The sequence below is a fragment of the Austrofundulus limnaeus genome, unplaced genomic scaffold (genome assembly GCF_001266775.1).
Source record: "Austrofundulus limnaeus strain Quisiro unplaced genomic scaffold, Austrofundulus_limnaeus-1.0 Scaffold6, whole genome shotgun sequence".
Classification (NCBI taxonomy): domain Eukaryota; kingdom Metazoa; phylum Chordata; class Actinopteri; order Cyprinodontiformes; family Rivulidae; genus Austrofundulus; species Austrofundulus limnaeus.
Window position 1 is genome coordinate 4,912,337 of NW_013952408.1, and position 15,242 is coordinate 4,927,578.

At 37.2% G+C, this 15,242-nt stretch overlaps 2 protein-coding genes across 2 annotated transcripts; both read left to right on the top strand.

Annotated features, from left to right (window-relative positions):
- Nucleotides 1–412: 412 nt before the first annotated feature.
- kif2c (kinesin family member 2C) lies at nucleotides 413–8,619 on the top strand (the record flags this gene model as incomplete). Its single annotated transcript, XM_014031621.1, is given in 20 exon segments — nucleotides 413–523; nucleotides 782–830; nucleotides 915–950; nucleotides 1,407–1,547; nucleotides 1,688–1,807; nucleotides 1,972–2,066; nucleotides 2,189–2,284; nucleotides 2,392–2,446; nucleotides 2,562–2,724; nucleotides 2,882–2,972; nucleotides 3,064–3,127; nucleotides 3,259–3,350; nucleotides 3,464–3,606; nucleotides 3,874–4,087; nucleotides 4,324–4,434; nucleotides 5,588–5,655; nucleotides 7,660–7,738; nucleotides 7,831–7,911; nucleotides 7,991–8,084; nucleotides 8,334–8,619. Coding segments are annotated over 20 exon segments (1,965 nt in total), but the record flags the coding sequence as incomplete, so codon positions are not given.
- Nucleotides 8,620–9,241: 622 nt separating this feature from the next.
- selenot1a (selenoprotein T, 1a) lies at nucleotides 9,242–14,881 on the top strand. Its single transcript, XM_014031632.1, has 6 exons — nucleotides 9,242–9,430; nucleotides 10,467–10,577; nucleotides 11,975–12,101; nucleotides 13,761–13,848; nucleotides 14,075–14,241; nucleotides 14,359–14,881. Exons 1-5 carry the CDS (start codon nucleotides 9,297–9,299, stop codon nucleotides 14,197–14,199), a joined length of 585 nt encoding a protein of 194 aa, XP_013887086.1. The 5' UTR covers nucleotides 9,242–9,296; the 3' UTR covers nucleotides 14,200–14,241; nucleotides 14,359–14,881.
- Nucleotides 14,882–15,242: the final 361 nt, after the last annotated feature.

A 15,242-nucleotide genomic window follows, 5' to 3' on the forward strand; every position in this document is an offset into this window, starting at 1 on the left:
ATATATATATGAGTAAACAGCAATGGCAAACTATGCATGCACACTTATTAAAGTGAAATATGCAAAGATGTCAACCTTAGTCATCCTCAATACATGCTTTAAGTTGTTGCACTTCTAAGGTCTCAAATATTGTGTGATTCTGCATATTTTAAATTACAAGGTTTACCAGCTTTAACTGTAAGTCTTATTACAAGATGAACTTTGTTTTAAATTTTGGTGATGTGCATTCCTTCAGGGAATGCCAGGCCATTAACTCTCAAATGATTATTATTATTATTATTTTTACCAGCATTTGTTTTGTTTTTGTACAACTGGGATGAAAAGCTGATTAAAGTGTAAAAATCCTGTTAACCTTAATGTGCCTATTTCCAAGAAGGGTACAACAGAAAGTAAGTTATGTTTTTGTGTGTAGGTGGAAGTGTGTGATCTATTCGCTCTAAATCAAGACCTCTGGGACCGTCTAAATGCTCTCACCAATAAAGTATCTGAGATGGCTGAGACACCAGCGGATGTTCTAGACAAGGTAAGTGTTACTCTATTTAACTCTTAAAAACAAAGGTAATATAACTGTTAATCAAATGGTTCAAATTTCCTTTTTACTTTTCTTAACCAAAAGAGGATTGGAAGTGTTTTAATTATGTTATTCTTGATTTTAGAATTATTTTAAGCATGAAGAAAACTGAGAACATTTTCTCAAACTTGATTGTTACATGTTACAACCACACACAATCACAATGGATTATATATATAGATATAGTCTGTCTTTTTATCTCTTCTGCAGAAATATGAAAGTCGATTACGCTCATCCAGGATCCCAGCTCGGTCTGCTTGTAAGTGTGTGGGGGGGRAAAAGTGATGTTTTTCCGCATAACATGTTTTAAATTCTTTTATCTAACACTTGTTTTGTTCCAAAGCTGCTGTTCCAGCAAGTCCAAATGTTGAAGAGTCAGGTTGGCAAGCTAATATGTTCCTTTCGTTGAAGGAGGCCAACAGTCGTGTTTTTCCAGGGACTTAAATATGCTTAGTCTGAATTTGACGGATTTGTTTTAATGAGACACGGAGGTGCAAATCAGCACATTTGGGTGTTGGGAAATCCTCTGCATGCATATTTTTGTAATGTGTCGGTTGATCTGAAATCACAGACAATCACAGGACCTTCTCTGGGCAGCACAGTTTTACTGGCACTACGTAAAGAGAATATAAATTGTAGTGACTGGAGTTTCTGTTTCTGGCTGCACAGATCAAAGTGTTAACAGTCTGTCACTCAGGATTTCTAATGTGATCTGTTGCTCCTTAAATAGAGAAGGATGAGAATTTTGCTCATTTTTCTATTTAGAGAGTTGCAGTCTTGAACTGTGTCTCTGCATTTAAAAAAATAAAATAAACAAAATTTTGATTTCTTTTAGATTCCACCCGGTCTCGACAGACTTGCTTGTTCCAAGCTTCTGCGCCCGTTCCAGCAGCTGGTTCAAGCACGATGTCATCTTCAGGAAATCCCGAGACGGTTCGACCTGATTTTGAACCCCCATCACTCCCCACAAGCTCTGGTTGGCAAAAATAACATTTAAGACTTATTTCAAATTAATTCCCTGAGCAAAAACTGATCTTTCTACGTTTGTACATGCCATTTTTCATATTCAAAGCAAATATATATTTTTAAGTTTAACCTCTACTTTTCTTTATGTAGCACTTTCTAATCGTCGGCTTAAAGAAAATAGTGCCAGACCAGGACCATCTGTGCCTTTTGTTCGTGAAACTAAGAAGGAAATTGAAACTGAGCTCATGCCTCCTCCGCCTTCAGCCAAAGGTTGGTAATTATCCCTACACTGATGTGTATAATTAAAAAGAAAATAATATTTTTAGGCTTTTTTATGTTTAGTGGAAATAAGTAGACATTTAACACTCAACATGTTGGCGTTTTGATTTGTAAATTTTGAAAACATGGCACGGTACTTAAACTGTGTGTTTCAGGCAGAAGAAAATCAGTGGCTCCCCAGGAAATGAACAAAAGCAACAAAAGGCTCTCAAATGTGAAGGCCATCGACATAACGACCAAGAAGGGAAAGGTTGTGTGTGAATATGTACCATTCTTTTTTCTTTTTAACCACATTGCTGCGTTCTTCTGAATCGGTGAGATTTCATCAAAATTACTTCTTGAGCAATAATTTTTTTATCTTCTGTTTATTAGTTTGCAGAAGCACCTAGACCGTACCAAAAGTTCTACGAGATGATCCAAGATTACAGAGAGACGTTGGAAATTACTCCAATATCAGCAACTGACCTGGTGAGTTTGTACACAGGGACCATATTTCATGTATGAAGCTGTTTGACCAAAATCTGCACGCAGAGTAAACTTTTTTTTTTTCTTTTGCTTCTCTTCAACTCGCCCAGATCAACACTCAAAAGATCTGTGTGTGCGTTCGGAAGCGGCCTCTAAACAGGCAAGGTAGACTACACATCCTTTTTATAAGTAACATCTGTAAAGCATCAAATTAATATATTCAATTAAATTATATTAAGGAAAATAAATGCCATTTTGTTCATTTTTTTATCTATTTTAGAGGTTACTAAGAAGGAGATAGATGTGGTGTCCGTACCTGGAAAAGGGACATTATTGGTCCATGAGCCAAAACAAAAGGTGGATCTTACCAAGTACTTGGACAACCAGGTTTTCCACTTTGACCATTCCTTTGATGAAAATGTYACCAACGAGCTGGTTTACAAGTAATTACTCTGATTTCTTCTTTAATTTTTAGTAAAGCGATGAGATTTCATTTTTTTTTAGCGTCATCCTTCTTGTTTGGTCTGACAGACTAACATAAAGGCAGGCAGGAGTCCTCATGGGCTATGATTGATGTCGGTGTTTAATTCTTTTCCTTAGGTTCACTGCTCAGCCCTTGGTGCAGTCCATATTTGAAGGTGCTATGGCAACTTGCTTTGCTTATGGCCAGACAGGAAGTGGTAAAACCCATGTAAGTACCTGCTGACTCTACAAGCCTGAATGTCGTGGAACAAAACAAATGGTCCTTATTGAATTTAGCATCTTTAATTATTATTTTATAGACCATGGGAGGTGATTTCACAGGGAAGCAGCAGAACAGCGCCAAAGGAATTTATGCCTTGGCAGGTACGTTAAGATTCAATTGCATTTGTTTACTGTCTTTTCAAAATAGTTATTAGTTTGACTTTTAAACTACAGAGTATGTAGAATGAAAACTGACCTTTGTGTGAACTAATCTTGTCTGTCTGCTCTGTTAGCCCAAGATGTTTTCACCTATCTCAAGCACAGGAAATACTCTTGTCTGGATTTGTCCGTCTATGTCAGCTTCTTTGAGATTTATAATGGCAAGGTAAAAAAATAAAATAAAAAATTTAATAATAAAAAAATTCACCCATAGTCCATTTTTTACAGAAAATGGCTTGTTCAAATGGTTCATGTTTGAAAACCTGCTTGTGGACTCAGGTGTATGACCTGCTCAACAAGAAGGCCAAGCTGCGGGTTTTGGAGGACGACCGACAACAGGTTCAGGTGGTGGGACTCGAGGAGGTCTGTGTGTCCACAGCAGAAGACGTCATCAAGATAATACAGACTGGCAGTGCATGCAGGTAGGTTTGAGTTTCCCTGTGACGTGCATTAATCTACAAAGGGTTTAAATTACCTCAAATTTTCTCACATTTATGCTTCTGAAAAGCCAGTCGTCCTTGTAATCTTTTAAAGAAGTCTTAATCAACAGTTATCCAGGCTTTTTGTAGTTTTGTAAAACAAATACTACTTATAAAAATCTGTGCTGCCGTAATGGTCTTCTTTATTTTTAATATGCTTAACTTTAAATGTGTTGTTGTTTTTTTCTTCCATTTGACTGTTTGTTTCAGAACGTCTGGTCAGACCTCTGCCAACGCCAACTCCTCGCGCTCTCACGCCATCCTTCAGATTGTGCTCCGGCGCAACGACCGCGCGGCCACGCTGCACGGCAAGTTTTCGTTGGTCGACCTGGCCGGCAACGAGCGCGGCACGGACGTCAGCAGCAACGACCGCGGCACTTTGGTCGAGACTGCAGAGATCAACCGGAGCCTGCTGGCCCTCAAGGTAAAGCTTCTCCACGATTCAGAGATGTGCACGTCAACTAGTGATGGCTGCAAACAGAATTTGTTTTCTCCTTCTCTCGCATCTTGTCTTGGTGGGTTTTGAAGTACAAAAAAATCCCTGAAACTGTTGAGCTATTTTATAGCGTGTTTTTTTTTTTTTTTTTTTTTTTTTCAGAACTCTTCCATATGAAAGAAGGTTAATGTCAGTCATGTCTGTGTCTGCTCTGTATTCTATAGGAGTGTATCCGTTCTCTGGGAAAGAACAGCGATCACATTCCTTTTCGAATGAGCACTTTAACCAAAGTGCTCAGGGATTCTTTCATTGGAGAAAAGTCCAAGACCTGCATGGTATGTTGCTTGACTAAAACTTAAACCATTTTCTTGATCCGCTTTTCCTTTTTGGGTCACGGAGAAGCTGGTTCCAATCTCCAGCCGTCGCTGTGCGAGAGGCGGGGTACACCCTGGACAGGTCACAAGTAGAGCGCTGTGAAGAAGGATTTAGCTAGAGAGGGTGTTTTTTTATTTTCTTTCTGATGCCTTTTTATTATATTTGTTTAAAATGGTCTCTAAACCAGTGGTTCTCAAACCTTTTGGGTCTGGGGACCCCTTACAAGGGTGAAAAAATTCCAGGGACCCCCTCATAAACTCCATGCTGTTAATGCTAAATAATTTACTGTTATTTTAACCCCTAAATGACATGGTAATATTTTTTGTTTGGTTTAGTATGWTGCTTTTTTTTATTTTTTATTTATTTTTTTATTTATTTTTTTACAAGTGCATTATTCCCTAAATGCATTAAAAAAAAAAAATTAACAATTTATTGAAATCTTTTGAGGACTCCTGAGACCCCTATTTGAGAACCTCTGCTCTAAACAATATTGGCGTTTTTATTGTAATAATTAATTTTCCCTAAATGCATTAAAAAAAAAAAAATTAACAATTTATTGAAATCTTTTGAGGACTCCTGAGACCCCTATTTGAGAACCTCTGCTCTAAACAATATTGGCGTTTTTATTGTAATAATTAATTTTCCAGCAAAATTTCTTATCATGATTAGCCTACTCACAAGACCATCATAAGGACTTATGAAGACAAAAAAAACATTCATGCTCTCACAAACTCTGAGGAACAATAGAGGTTACCAAATAACATCACATGCATGTTTTTTCTGTTATTTTTTTTATTTATTTTTTGTCTGTGGGAGGAAAACGGTACCCAGAGAAAACTCACATGTGCACATAGAGAACAGGCAAACTTCACACAGGAAGGCACCAGGCCAGGGAACAATCATGTGACTGTTTGACTGAAAAGCAGCAGCTCTAATCACATCATAGCCTTGGCTAAAATAGCTTTATATTTTATTTTTGTGGCTTTTTGTATCAGTTGTGGTAACGTTTGATTTGGTTCAGTTATGTCAAATGTCTGATGCTTCTCAAATGAATTAAAAACACATGTTTTAATTAAAAAAATTAATAAATGTACATTTTACTTTTTTATTCAGATTGCCATGGTGTCTCCAGGCATGGCTTCTTGTGAATATACCATGAATACCCTACGTTACGCAGACAGGTGCGTATTCAAAGTACAAAGTTTCAGCTTCATGGAAATTAAAAATGCGTACTGCTTCTAGGCAATTCTGGTCCACCATCCAGCATCTCTGTGCGGGACAGCGGTTTACCACCAACACTGTTTTTGGTGGGGATGGTGTGACCTTTACATGTTGAGTTGAGGTGGCTCGGGCATCTGGTTAGGATGCCTCCTGGACGCCTCCCTGGTGAGGTGTTCCGGGCACGTCCCACTGGGAGGAGACCAAGAGGAAGACCCAGGACTATGTTTTTCAGTTGGCTTGGGAACACATTGGGATTCCCCCAGAGGAGCTGGCCCAAGTGGCTGAGGAGAGAGAAGTCTGGGTCTCTGCTTAGGCTGCTGCCCCCGTGACCTAAAATAAAATATAAAATAAAGTAAAATATATCATATAGGGGACAAACACAGTGATATTTGAGAAGTGAAATGAAGTTGATATGATRTACAGAAAGTGTGCAATAATTGGTTAAACAAAATTAGGCAGGTGCATAAATTTGGGCACAAAAAAAACTTAACATTTAATAGATCCTCTTTTTGCAGCAATAACAGCCTCTAAACGCTTCCTACAGCTTCCAATGAGAGTCTGGATTGTGGCTGAAGGTATTTTAGACCATTCTTCTTTACAAAACATCTCTAGTTCATTCAGGTTTGATGGTTTCTGAGAATGGACAGCTCTCTTTAAGTGACACCACAGATTTTCAATAATATTCAGATCTGGGGACTTAGATGGCCATTCCAGAATGTTCTACTTGTTCCTCTGCATGAATGCCTCAGTAGATTTTGAGCAGTGTTTAGGGTCGTTGTCTTGTTGGAAGATCCAGCCCCGGCTTCAGCAGCTTCAGCTTTGTCACTGATTCCTGGACACTGGTCTCCAGAATCTGCTGATATTGATTGGAATCCATGCGTCCCTCAACTCTAACAAGATTCCCAACAAGACTGTGTGGCCAGTCCCTGTACTGGCTACACAGCCCCACAGCATGATGGAACCACCCCCACATTTTACTGTAGGCAGCAGGTGTTTTTCTTGGAGTGCTGTGTTCTTTTTCCTCCATGCATAACGGCCCTTGTTATGTTCAAATAACTCTATTTTAGTTTCATCAGTCCACAGCACCTTATTCCAAAATGGAGCTGGTTTGTCCAAATGTGCTTTAGCATACCTCAAGCAGCTCTATTTGTGATGTGGGTGGAGAAAAGGCTTCCTCTGCATTACTCTCCCATACAGCATCCTTGTGTGCTGAATAGTTGAACGATGCACAGTGACTCCATCAGCAGCAAGATGATGTAGTAGGTCTTTGGTGCTGGTCTGTGGGTTGACTCTGACTCTTCTCAACATCCTTCACTTCTGTTTATTCCAGATTTGTCTTGGTCTGCCCCTTCCAGCCTTGACTTGAACTGTGTCTGTGGTCCTCCATTTTCTCACAATGTTTCTCACAGTGGAGACTGAAAGCTGAAATCTCTGAGATAGCTTTCTGTATCCTTCCCCTAAACCATGACGATGAACAATCTTTGTTTTCAGCTCATTTGAAAGATGTTTTGAGACTCCCATGCTGCTACTCTTCAGAGAAGATGCAAAGAGGAGAAAAACTTACTATTGCCCCCTTTAAATACCCTTTCTCATAACTGGGAGTCACCTGTTTATGGAGGTCAAGGGTCACTGAACTTACCGAACCAAATTTGAGTTCCAATAATTAGTTCTAAAGGTTTTGAAATCAATAAAATGACAACAGGGCCCAAATTTATGCACCTGCCTAATTTTGTTTAACCAATTATTGCACATTTTCTGTAAATCATATAAACTTCATTTCACTTCTCAACTATCACTGTGTTTGTCCCCTATATGAAATATTTGACTGATTTTTTATTTATTTATTTTATCCAAACAATCAATGATTTCTAAAGATAAATCAGGAAAATTAACAAGGCTGCCCAAACCTTCACATCCCACTGTATTTCAGTCATTCAGATTTGAAATATTTCGTTCTTTGGCAGAGTGAAAGAGTTGAATGGCAACTCCAAAGCCACTGGGGCAGTCAAGGACAAAGATGAATCAAACAGTTCCTCAGAAGAGGTAAGTTTGTGTAAAATKCATTCAAAAGATCATAACATTTGTGTATTTTATTTAAAATTTAATTTTATGACTTACCGGTATGTGTGGTGCAGGAAAGTGTAGAGAGCACCAGTGTGCTTGATGTCATATCTCAGGTGACAGAGTTGGAGGAAAAGGTTTACACAGAACTTAAGGTATTTGTATTTTTATGCTTCTTTAAAATAAAGTGACTTTTTTTTCTTACTTAAATCCTTTTTTCTTTTTTCTCCTCAGAGGGGAAATGAACTTGCAAATGAGATGGAGCACGTCACATTTAACATTGAGGAAGGATTTCCCAGCTTGATGGCGTATGCTCGGACGTTGATGGGTTAGTACCATCCATAACTTTAATTTTAGTTGAATACTGACTTTTTTTTATAAGATTGTTAAATATTTGTCTTTATTTTTTTATGACTTCCACACTAGATGATCACATCTGTTTTGGAAAAATATGATATTCATCATAACTTTTTACTTTGTAATTTTGCCTAAATAGTATCTAGATTTTTAAATAGCCTAAAAAGAAATTAGCTTTTATATTTGTGGGTTCTAACATTTTGTGCTCTTTGACATCCAGGCACACTCTCGGAGCTCCAGTCCAAAATGGATCAAGAGCGCAAGACAAGGCTCAACCACTGAGGCTGAAAACCCAACACCCAGAAACACTTTTTTTGACTGTTTTGTAAAAAGGATTTTATATTTTTGTTTTAACATGTTTAAATAAAGTTCACTCTTTAATAACAACTTTGTATACGAGAACTGAAGAACACTAAAGTTTACACTTGTGTGACTGTTTTCTGGATTTCTTGAATTCAATAAATATTGGTTTTACTGCATGTGTCAATAAAATTTGATAATCAGGTCATAGTTTTATTTATTTTAGGGAAATTTGTCATTAGGTTTCTATTTTTTCTGTTTTTTTTTTTTCTTTTCTCAAGATAATAAAGACTAAGATTAAAAAAGTTTAAAAGTAAATCTTTTCATGTACACTTTATCCCTTTTCTGAATAAATTAATGTATGTAGGAGAATACGGTAAATAAATGTTAAACGGTACAACTCTACTAGCTACAAGCACTGCACTACACTGCTGTAATGTTAGAACTATGCCATTATTTCCTGCCAAAATGCTAAGAATTAGGGCTGATGAGCAGATTTATGGGGCAGCTCTCATTTCAAAACTGAAGAGTTTTAAGGCTGTAAGGTAAGTAGCCTACATTTACACGCCTCATATAATTAGAGTTGTTGGAATTTTTTTTTTGTACACATTACTTTGGTCACCATATAGATGTCAGGTCACTTGAACGAATATGTGAATTAAAATAATGTGCAGAAAATGATTTTCCTGCATTTTTTTTCCCACCCATTGGTTGTTTTCGTGCAGCTCATTTCTGTCCAGTAGGTGGCAGTAAATACACTTCAGATTGTATGCCAAGCGCTAATAAACTGCAGAAGAACACTGGAAGGCGGGGCTAACTAACTTCACCCATCTCCCGTGTGAAGACAGGAAACCAGTTCGAGTCAACCAAGAAGTGCAGGGCCATGAACAGATTGCGAATTTCGCTCCTTGCTTTGGGGCTTTTCTCACTGTGTTGCGCCACGACTGGTGACAGCAGTGGCGTGAAAAAGATGAAAATGCAATTTGCTACGGGACCTCTTCTTAAGTTTCAAATCTGGTAAGCRAATAGCGTTAAAAATAAAATCTGGCGAGTCATAGCAAGCTAGCTAAACTTAAAAGCTAACAACGTCGTAGTACTAGTTAGGCCGAAAATTCATATACTACTGTCAGTATGACAGCTTATAGGTAACACGGAAGTAGTCTTTATTGTGAACATGAATATATAACTGTCTGAATACACACACACAAAAATCAATTGTTATATATTTCTTACTATCGTGTCTTCGGGATCTTCATGGCCCCACTTCCGCAGTTGTCAAAAACCGCTCAGTTTCTGTGGATTACAGAATTTTATACAATATTCACTGAAGATCCAGTGTTTCACATCGACTTTGTGCAACTAAACGTTTTTTTTTTTTTTTTTTTTTTTTTTTTTTTTTTTTTTTTTTTTTTTTTTTTTTTTGTTGCTTGTTTTGATCTGAGATTAAATTTGAGGTTGTTCAATAGGTCTCTACATAACTATAAAAAATATTAACAAGTCAGTTTACGTTAAACATTACCTGGTTATACTCTATGGCATCATGATAAAAAAAAAAAACAGGAACACATTTGCATTGCAAATTCAGTTCTGTTTGACACAGACAGAAACATTAAATATTTGAACAAGAAAGGTTTTATGAGACGAGGAAAGGAGGTGACAAAAAGTTTAGAAGTAAATTAGTTTTTGCAGATTTTGAAACGAATTTCCAGCTTTAATTTAGTAAAATTGGATTGTGTGATCATTAATAATGATGAAATAATGAAAAGGTTACTTAGGACTACTAAGAGTATAAAAATTCAGACTCATTTTTATTTTGTTTTAGATTAGGAAATTTTTAGATTCTGATATAAGACTTATTCCCGTAAATCTGTTTTGTAAACACATAACAAAATATAGTATGTTGAAAATGTACAGTGTAAATAGGTAATACAGTATAGACAACCTGCTCAAGTACTGATTTTAGGTAATATATATTTGTTTTGAACAACTGACCTTTGTGTTGTGACTACTTTTTTTAAAAACTTCACATTATTAATGTTTTTCCTTCACACAGCATTTCCTGAGGGTACAAGCGGGTGTTTGAAGAGTACACGCAGGCCTTGTACCAGCGGTACCCAGACATCCGCATTGAAGGGGAGAATTATCTTCCTGTCCCCATTTATCGGTAAGAAAGTCTAATAATCTGTCTTATAACAAGTACAAAATGTACCTCTGCTTAAGATCTCTGCAGAGTAGTAGATACAAGCTGAGTTTCTCCCACATTCGTGCTTGAAGGCACGTCATACAATGACAGACTGTAATTTGCCTGCTGTGCTTTGCGATATTTGACCAACCTATTTTTTCTCACAGACACAGATCAACAAAAAAATAGATTTTATTTTCATCTTCTACCTAAAGTTTGATCAAATTTTGTCTCAACTCAGAAAAGTAACTAGAGATTTTGATTTTCTTTTTCTAAGCGTCMAAGTCTTGACATATTTAATATCTTTCCCAGTGAAATCTACAGTGTTCTTGAAAATATTTGTCCTTTTGCAATTATCACTCCCCAATCTTGATTCCTACTACTGCCTATTAACAGTTTTGTATAAAAAATAATAAGTCAGCGAGAGAGAGTGAAGAATTAGACTATATTTACACTACAGAGAGTATTGTTGCAAGACTGGATTATGTGGTCTGCAGGTAAATGTGGTGTCACTGAGACTGTCGTGTGATCATCAACGCATGAGTACACAAGATTAGCCTTGTTGAAGAAAAGTGCTGGTATTGTGTCCCATGATTCAAATTCTCTAACAAGCTTTTAGGATTCAGTCCACTGATAAGTTTTATTTTTGTTCAACCAATTTTACAGTTTAGTAAGTGGTTTAAACAGCTCAAGTCCTGGAGGGTATCAGAAATATTTTCCCCAGTTGTGGACCGTAGTTAGCAGAAACCCATTGTGAGTTTGCCTAACCGTACCACTGAGATTGTTTATTACATATTAGAATAAARGAATTGTATACATGAAGCGCCATAACCAAATGGTGTACAGAAACACCAAGAATGCTTTAGAAGTCTGGAGTCAAAACAGGAAACCCCTTCAGGGAGTTTGAGATCCAGGTTTACAAAAAGATGGTGGATAAACAACGTGACATGTTAGCTCAAGAAACTACAAAATAAGGCGATTGTTATGGTTGGAGCTATTCCAAATGGCAGCAATAATAGGAACAGTTTGAAAAAAAAAAAAAACCTTCAGAAATACTATCGGCCTAATGAAAATGCAGAAAGGCCTTTACATTTCACCATCACTGGGCTTGTCAGTATTGATATCGAAGCTGGTTATATCACTCAGGGCTGTGACCCTCACGCTGGGAAAGTAGCTTCAGCAGATTCCAGCAGCCACATCTGAAATTTGTTGAGATGTTTACAGTCCTTGGGACAGCTCAGATACTGTGTTCTTAGTCCTCTGATAGGGAGCATCAGTTTGTAGGGCACTGATTTCCATTATCTTGCTTATATTGTCAGCTCTGTGATTACATATCTAGAAATGTAGTTTTCTGWTGAGTTTGTGATTTGTTTCCTCAGACACATTGCCTCCTTCCTGTCTATGTTCAAACTGCTGGTGATCGGGCTGATTATAATCGGTCGGGACCCATTTGCCTTCCTTGGTATGCAAGCCCCGGGGATCTGGCAGTGGGGCCAGGAAAATAAGGTAAGGGTTCCTGGAGTTTTATAAGAAATAATGACTTTAGGAGATTTCTAACTGCATCCTCAATGGTGTCATGGAGGGTTTTGTTTGACTTAGGCGCTCTGTTTTCTCAGACCATCACAGATATAGAGCTTGAATAGAAAAGTGGAGACGACTGGTCTCAGTTGAATTGGTTTTAACACACACAGCTAACAAACTCAAACCCAAAGGATTTCATTAGATGCTTATTCTGAGGCTTCCCAGTGTGTTTATAGAGTGTTGTTTTGCTTGGATTCCTTGTCCCCAGGGTTATAATTCTGCCCCGGACTCTACTAGAACATGTTGTATATATATTACAACAATGATTATTGTAGTATTTTTTTTAAACGGAAAGCTAAGTTTTAATTAAAAACATATGGCATCTATAGTGTTTGACTACTATTAAACAATAAATGTGGTAAACTAATGGACAGTATTTCTAAAATTTTATTGTATCGGTAGATAATAAATAATTAGGGCTGTGTATTGGCAAGAATTTGGCGATACGATACATATCATAACAGAGGGGTCACGATACGATGTATCCCGATATATTGCGATACTGTAAGCAAGGCAATATATTGCGATATATTGCGATTTTTTTGTCCAAAAATTCTATTAAATAAAAACCTCTTACTGGAAAAAAAAAAATAAAAGAAAAGCTAATGTTTACTTACAATGCTAATGCTACCCTTACTCTCTGGCGTTCAAGAGGTAGAGGAGCCAAATGGCTGGCTCACTGCTGCCAACTAGTGGTCAGAGGCTGAACTACAACATAAAAATGAACGGTTGGCAAGAAGGTTGACATTTTAAACCTTAATTAAAAATCGATACAGGGCTTTAGAAAATCGATACAGTATCGGGAAATGAAATATCGCGATATTTCAGTGTATCGATATTTTCTTACACCCCTATAAATAATCTAAAGTCAGAGAAAGAAAAGAAATCTGACCTAATTGTACCAGCGCCTGCTCTCTAATCCCATCAACCAGTAAGGAGATCTCTTGTGGCAGATTGAACCTTTGCCACATTTAGAACTCTGCGAACAATGTGATGTGAAAAAAAGAAGTAAGCTGAAAAATAGATATATAGGACATCATCATATTTTATTCAGCCAAAAACTATAAATATGCACAAGCTAGAACACATTTTATTTAAGTTTGCTGCATTTTAAAAAGACAAGTTTAGATTAATCCCATGTCTAATCCGCTGCAGTGACACACACTCAACTTGATTCACAAGTAACTGTTTATTTGTAGAAGCAAATGTTTTCTCAGGACATATTAAATGAATTGACGCTTGGTTTTACAGAGTAGTATACTGAAAGCTCTGTGAATTTAACAGGGTTATTGCACTAAAACGATTTTTATTTTCCTCCTRCAACCACGGCCATCTGCTGTGCCACTTCAGTTTCACTACTTTACATTAACTACAGCCTAATGGACCACTGGGTTTTTATGATTTTTTTTTATTCCAAAGCTGCAAATGTGAAGTGTAGTTTTCTCATTCCTCATTAGTTCTGCAGTGAAATAATAACCCTTTTTTTCTCCTGAATATCAAACTGAGAATCACAAAAGTATAAAATTTATTCTTGTTCACAGATTTTCTTTTTTTTTTAACACTGTACTTATTTTATTCTTTCAGATATATGCCTGCATGATGGTGTTCTTTTTCAGCAATATGATCGAAAACCAGTTAATGTCAACAGGAGCATTTGAAATCACATTAAATGGTGAGTTTATTGTTTTGTTTTTCACACTAACCTCATTGAGGAATATTTTACAAATTCCAGAGAAATATATTTAAAGCAGTCTGTTAGAGGAAACTATTACGTTTGTGATTTGGAAGTTTTTGGTAATTCAGTGTGTGGCCACCTGCCATTAAGTTTTAATAACAATAACCCTCGTAACATATGAGCAAAATCCTTAGAATTAGACTTTTTTTCCCCCCTCCTATAGATGTACCAGTGTGGTCAAAACTGGAGTCGGGTCACCTGCCTTCCATGCAACAGCTTGTGCAAATCCTCGACAACGAGATGAAGATGAACGTCCACATGAGCTCAAGACCACACCCCCACTCCTAACCCAACTTTCTAATTCCTGGCTGGAGCTGAAAGCCCCTCCATGTAAGTAGAGTAGAGTTCATATGAGCAGAGAAACGCTGACGGATTAAAATGTAATCTGAACAGTGGAAATGTGCGAGTTTATTAATTTAAATCCACGCTGACTCTCGTGCCGTTTAGGTTTGAGGTGGGCGTCTCTGTCCGGGCTGTGAGGTGATGTTTATGAACGTCTGCGCTGAAGGCAGGACAACTGCTAGCGCAGGCTGGATGTCCCCATCACTCTTCACCACGCTTCGAAGAGACATCCTGCCCCTGACGCCAGAGCGGGATCCGTGGCAACAGTTTGGCCTGTTATTTTCTCGTACTCTCGTGCTACTGCAGATTTCATCCAAGAGATTATTGTTCCAGTGGAGAAATTTAACATTGATTGTTGTAGTCTTAACACGTTGTGTATATTTCATCTTTGTGAAATAAATACATAAAGAAGTTGTCAGTTGTACCAATGAGCCATATGTAGAAATGTAAGTTGTTTTTTTTTTAAGAAGTAGGTATTCATGTAAAAAAAAACATCACTTACGATCTGTCATTAAYGTTGTGAACATAATGTTTGGGAAATGTCTTGGAAAGATTTCTGAATAATTTTTATATTTACTTAGTTTGGAAGAAGCAGAGAAGACTAATAAAACATATTGTAACAAATTGACTGAAGCTGTGTTTTTCAGGTGTTCTCATGAATGAGTGGAAAAGTGGCTTTTAGCAGGATGAATGAATTTAAATGGATCCACTCTCATTATGGTAGTTTTAGAGAAACCCTGAGCGAAAGTGCACGTGTGTTGAGAAACATTGCATCACCTTTTAAAATCCCAGGTTGTCTTTGACTTCTTTTTATTTGTTCGATTACTTTCAGTGAAATGTTTGCGTTTATGTGCAAAAATATCCATAAGCCCTCCAAAAGTGCAACTAGATGTGCTTTAATGAAACATTTGATTCTAGTGGAAGAATAGCTGAAAGACTGACAAAAGAAGAAAAAACAGTCATGTTTTCTTAAACTGACAACTTATCAG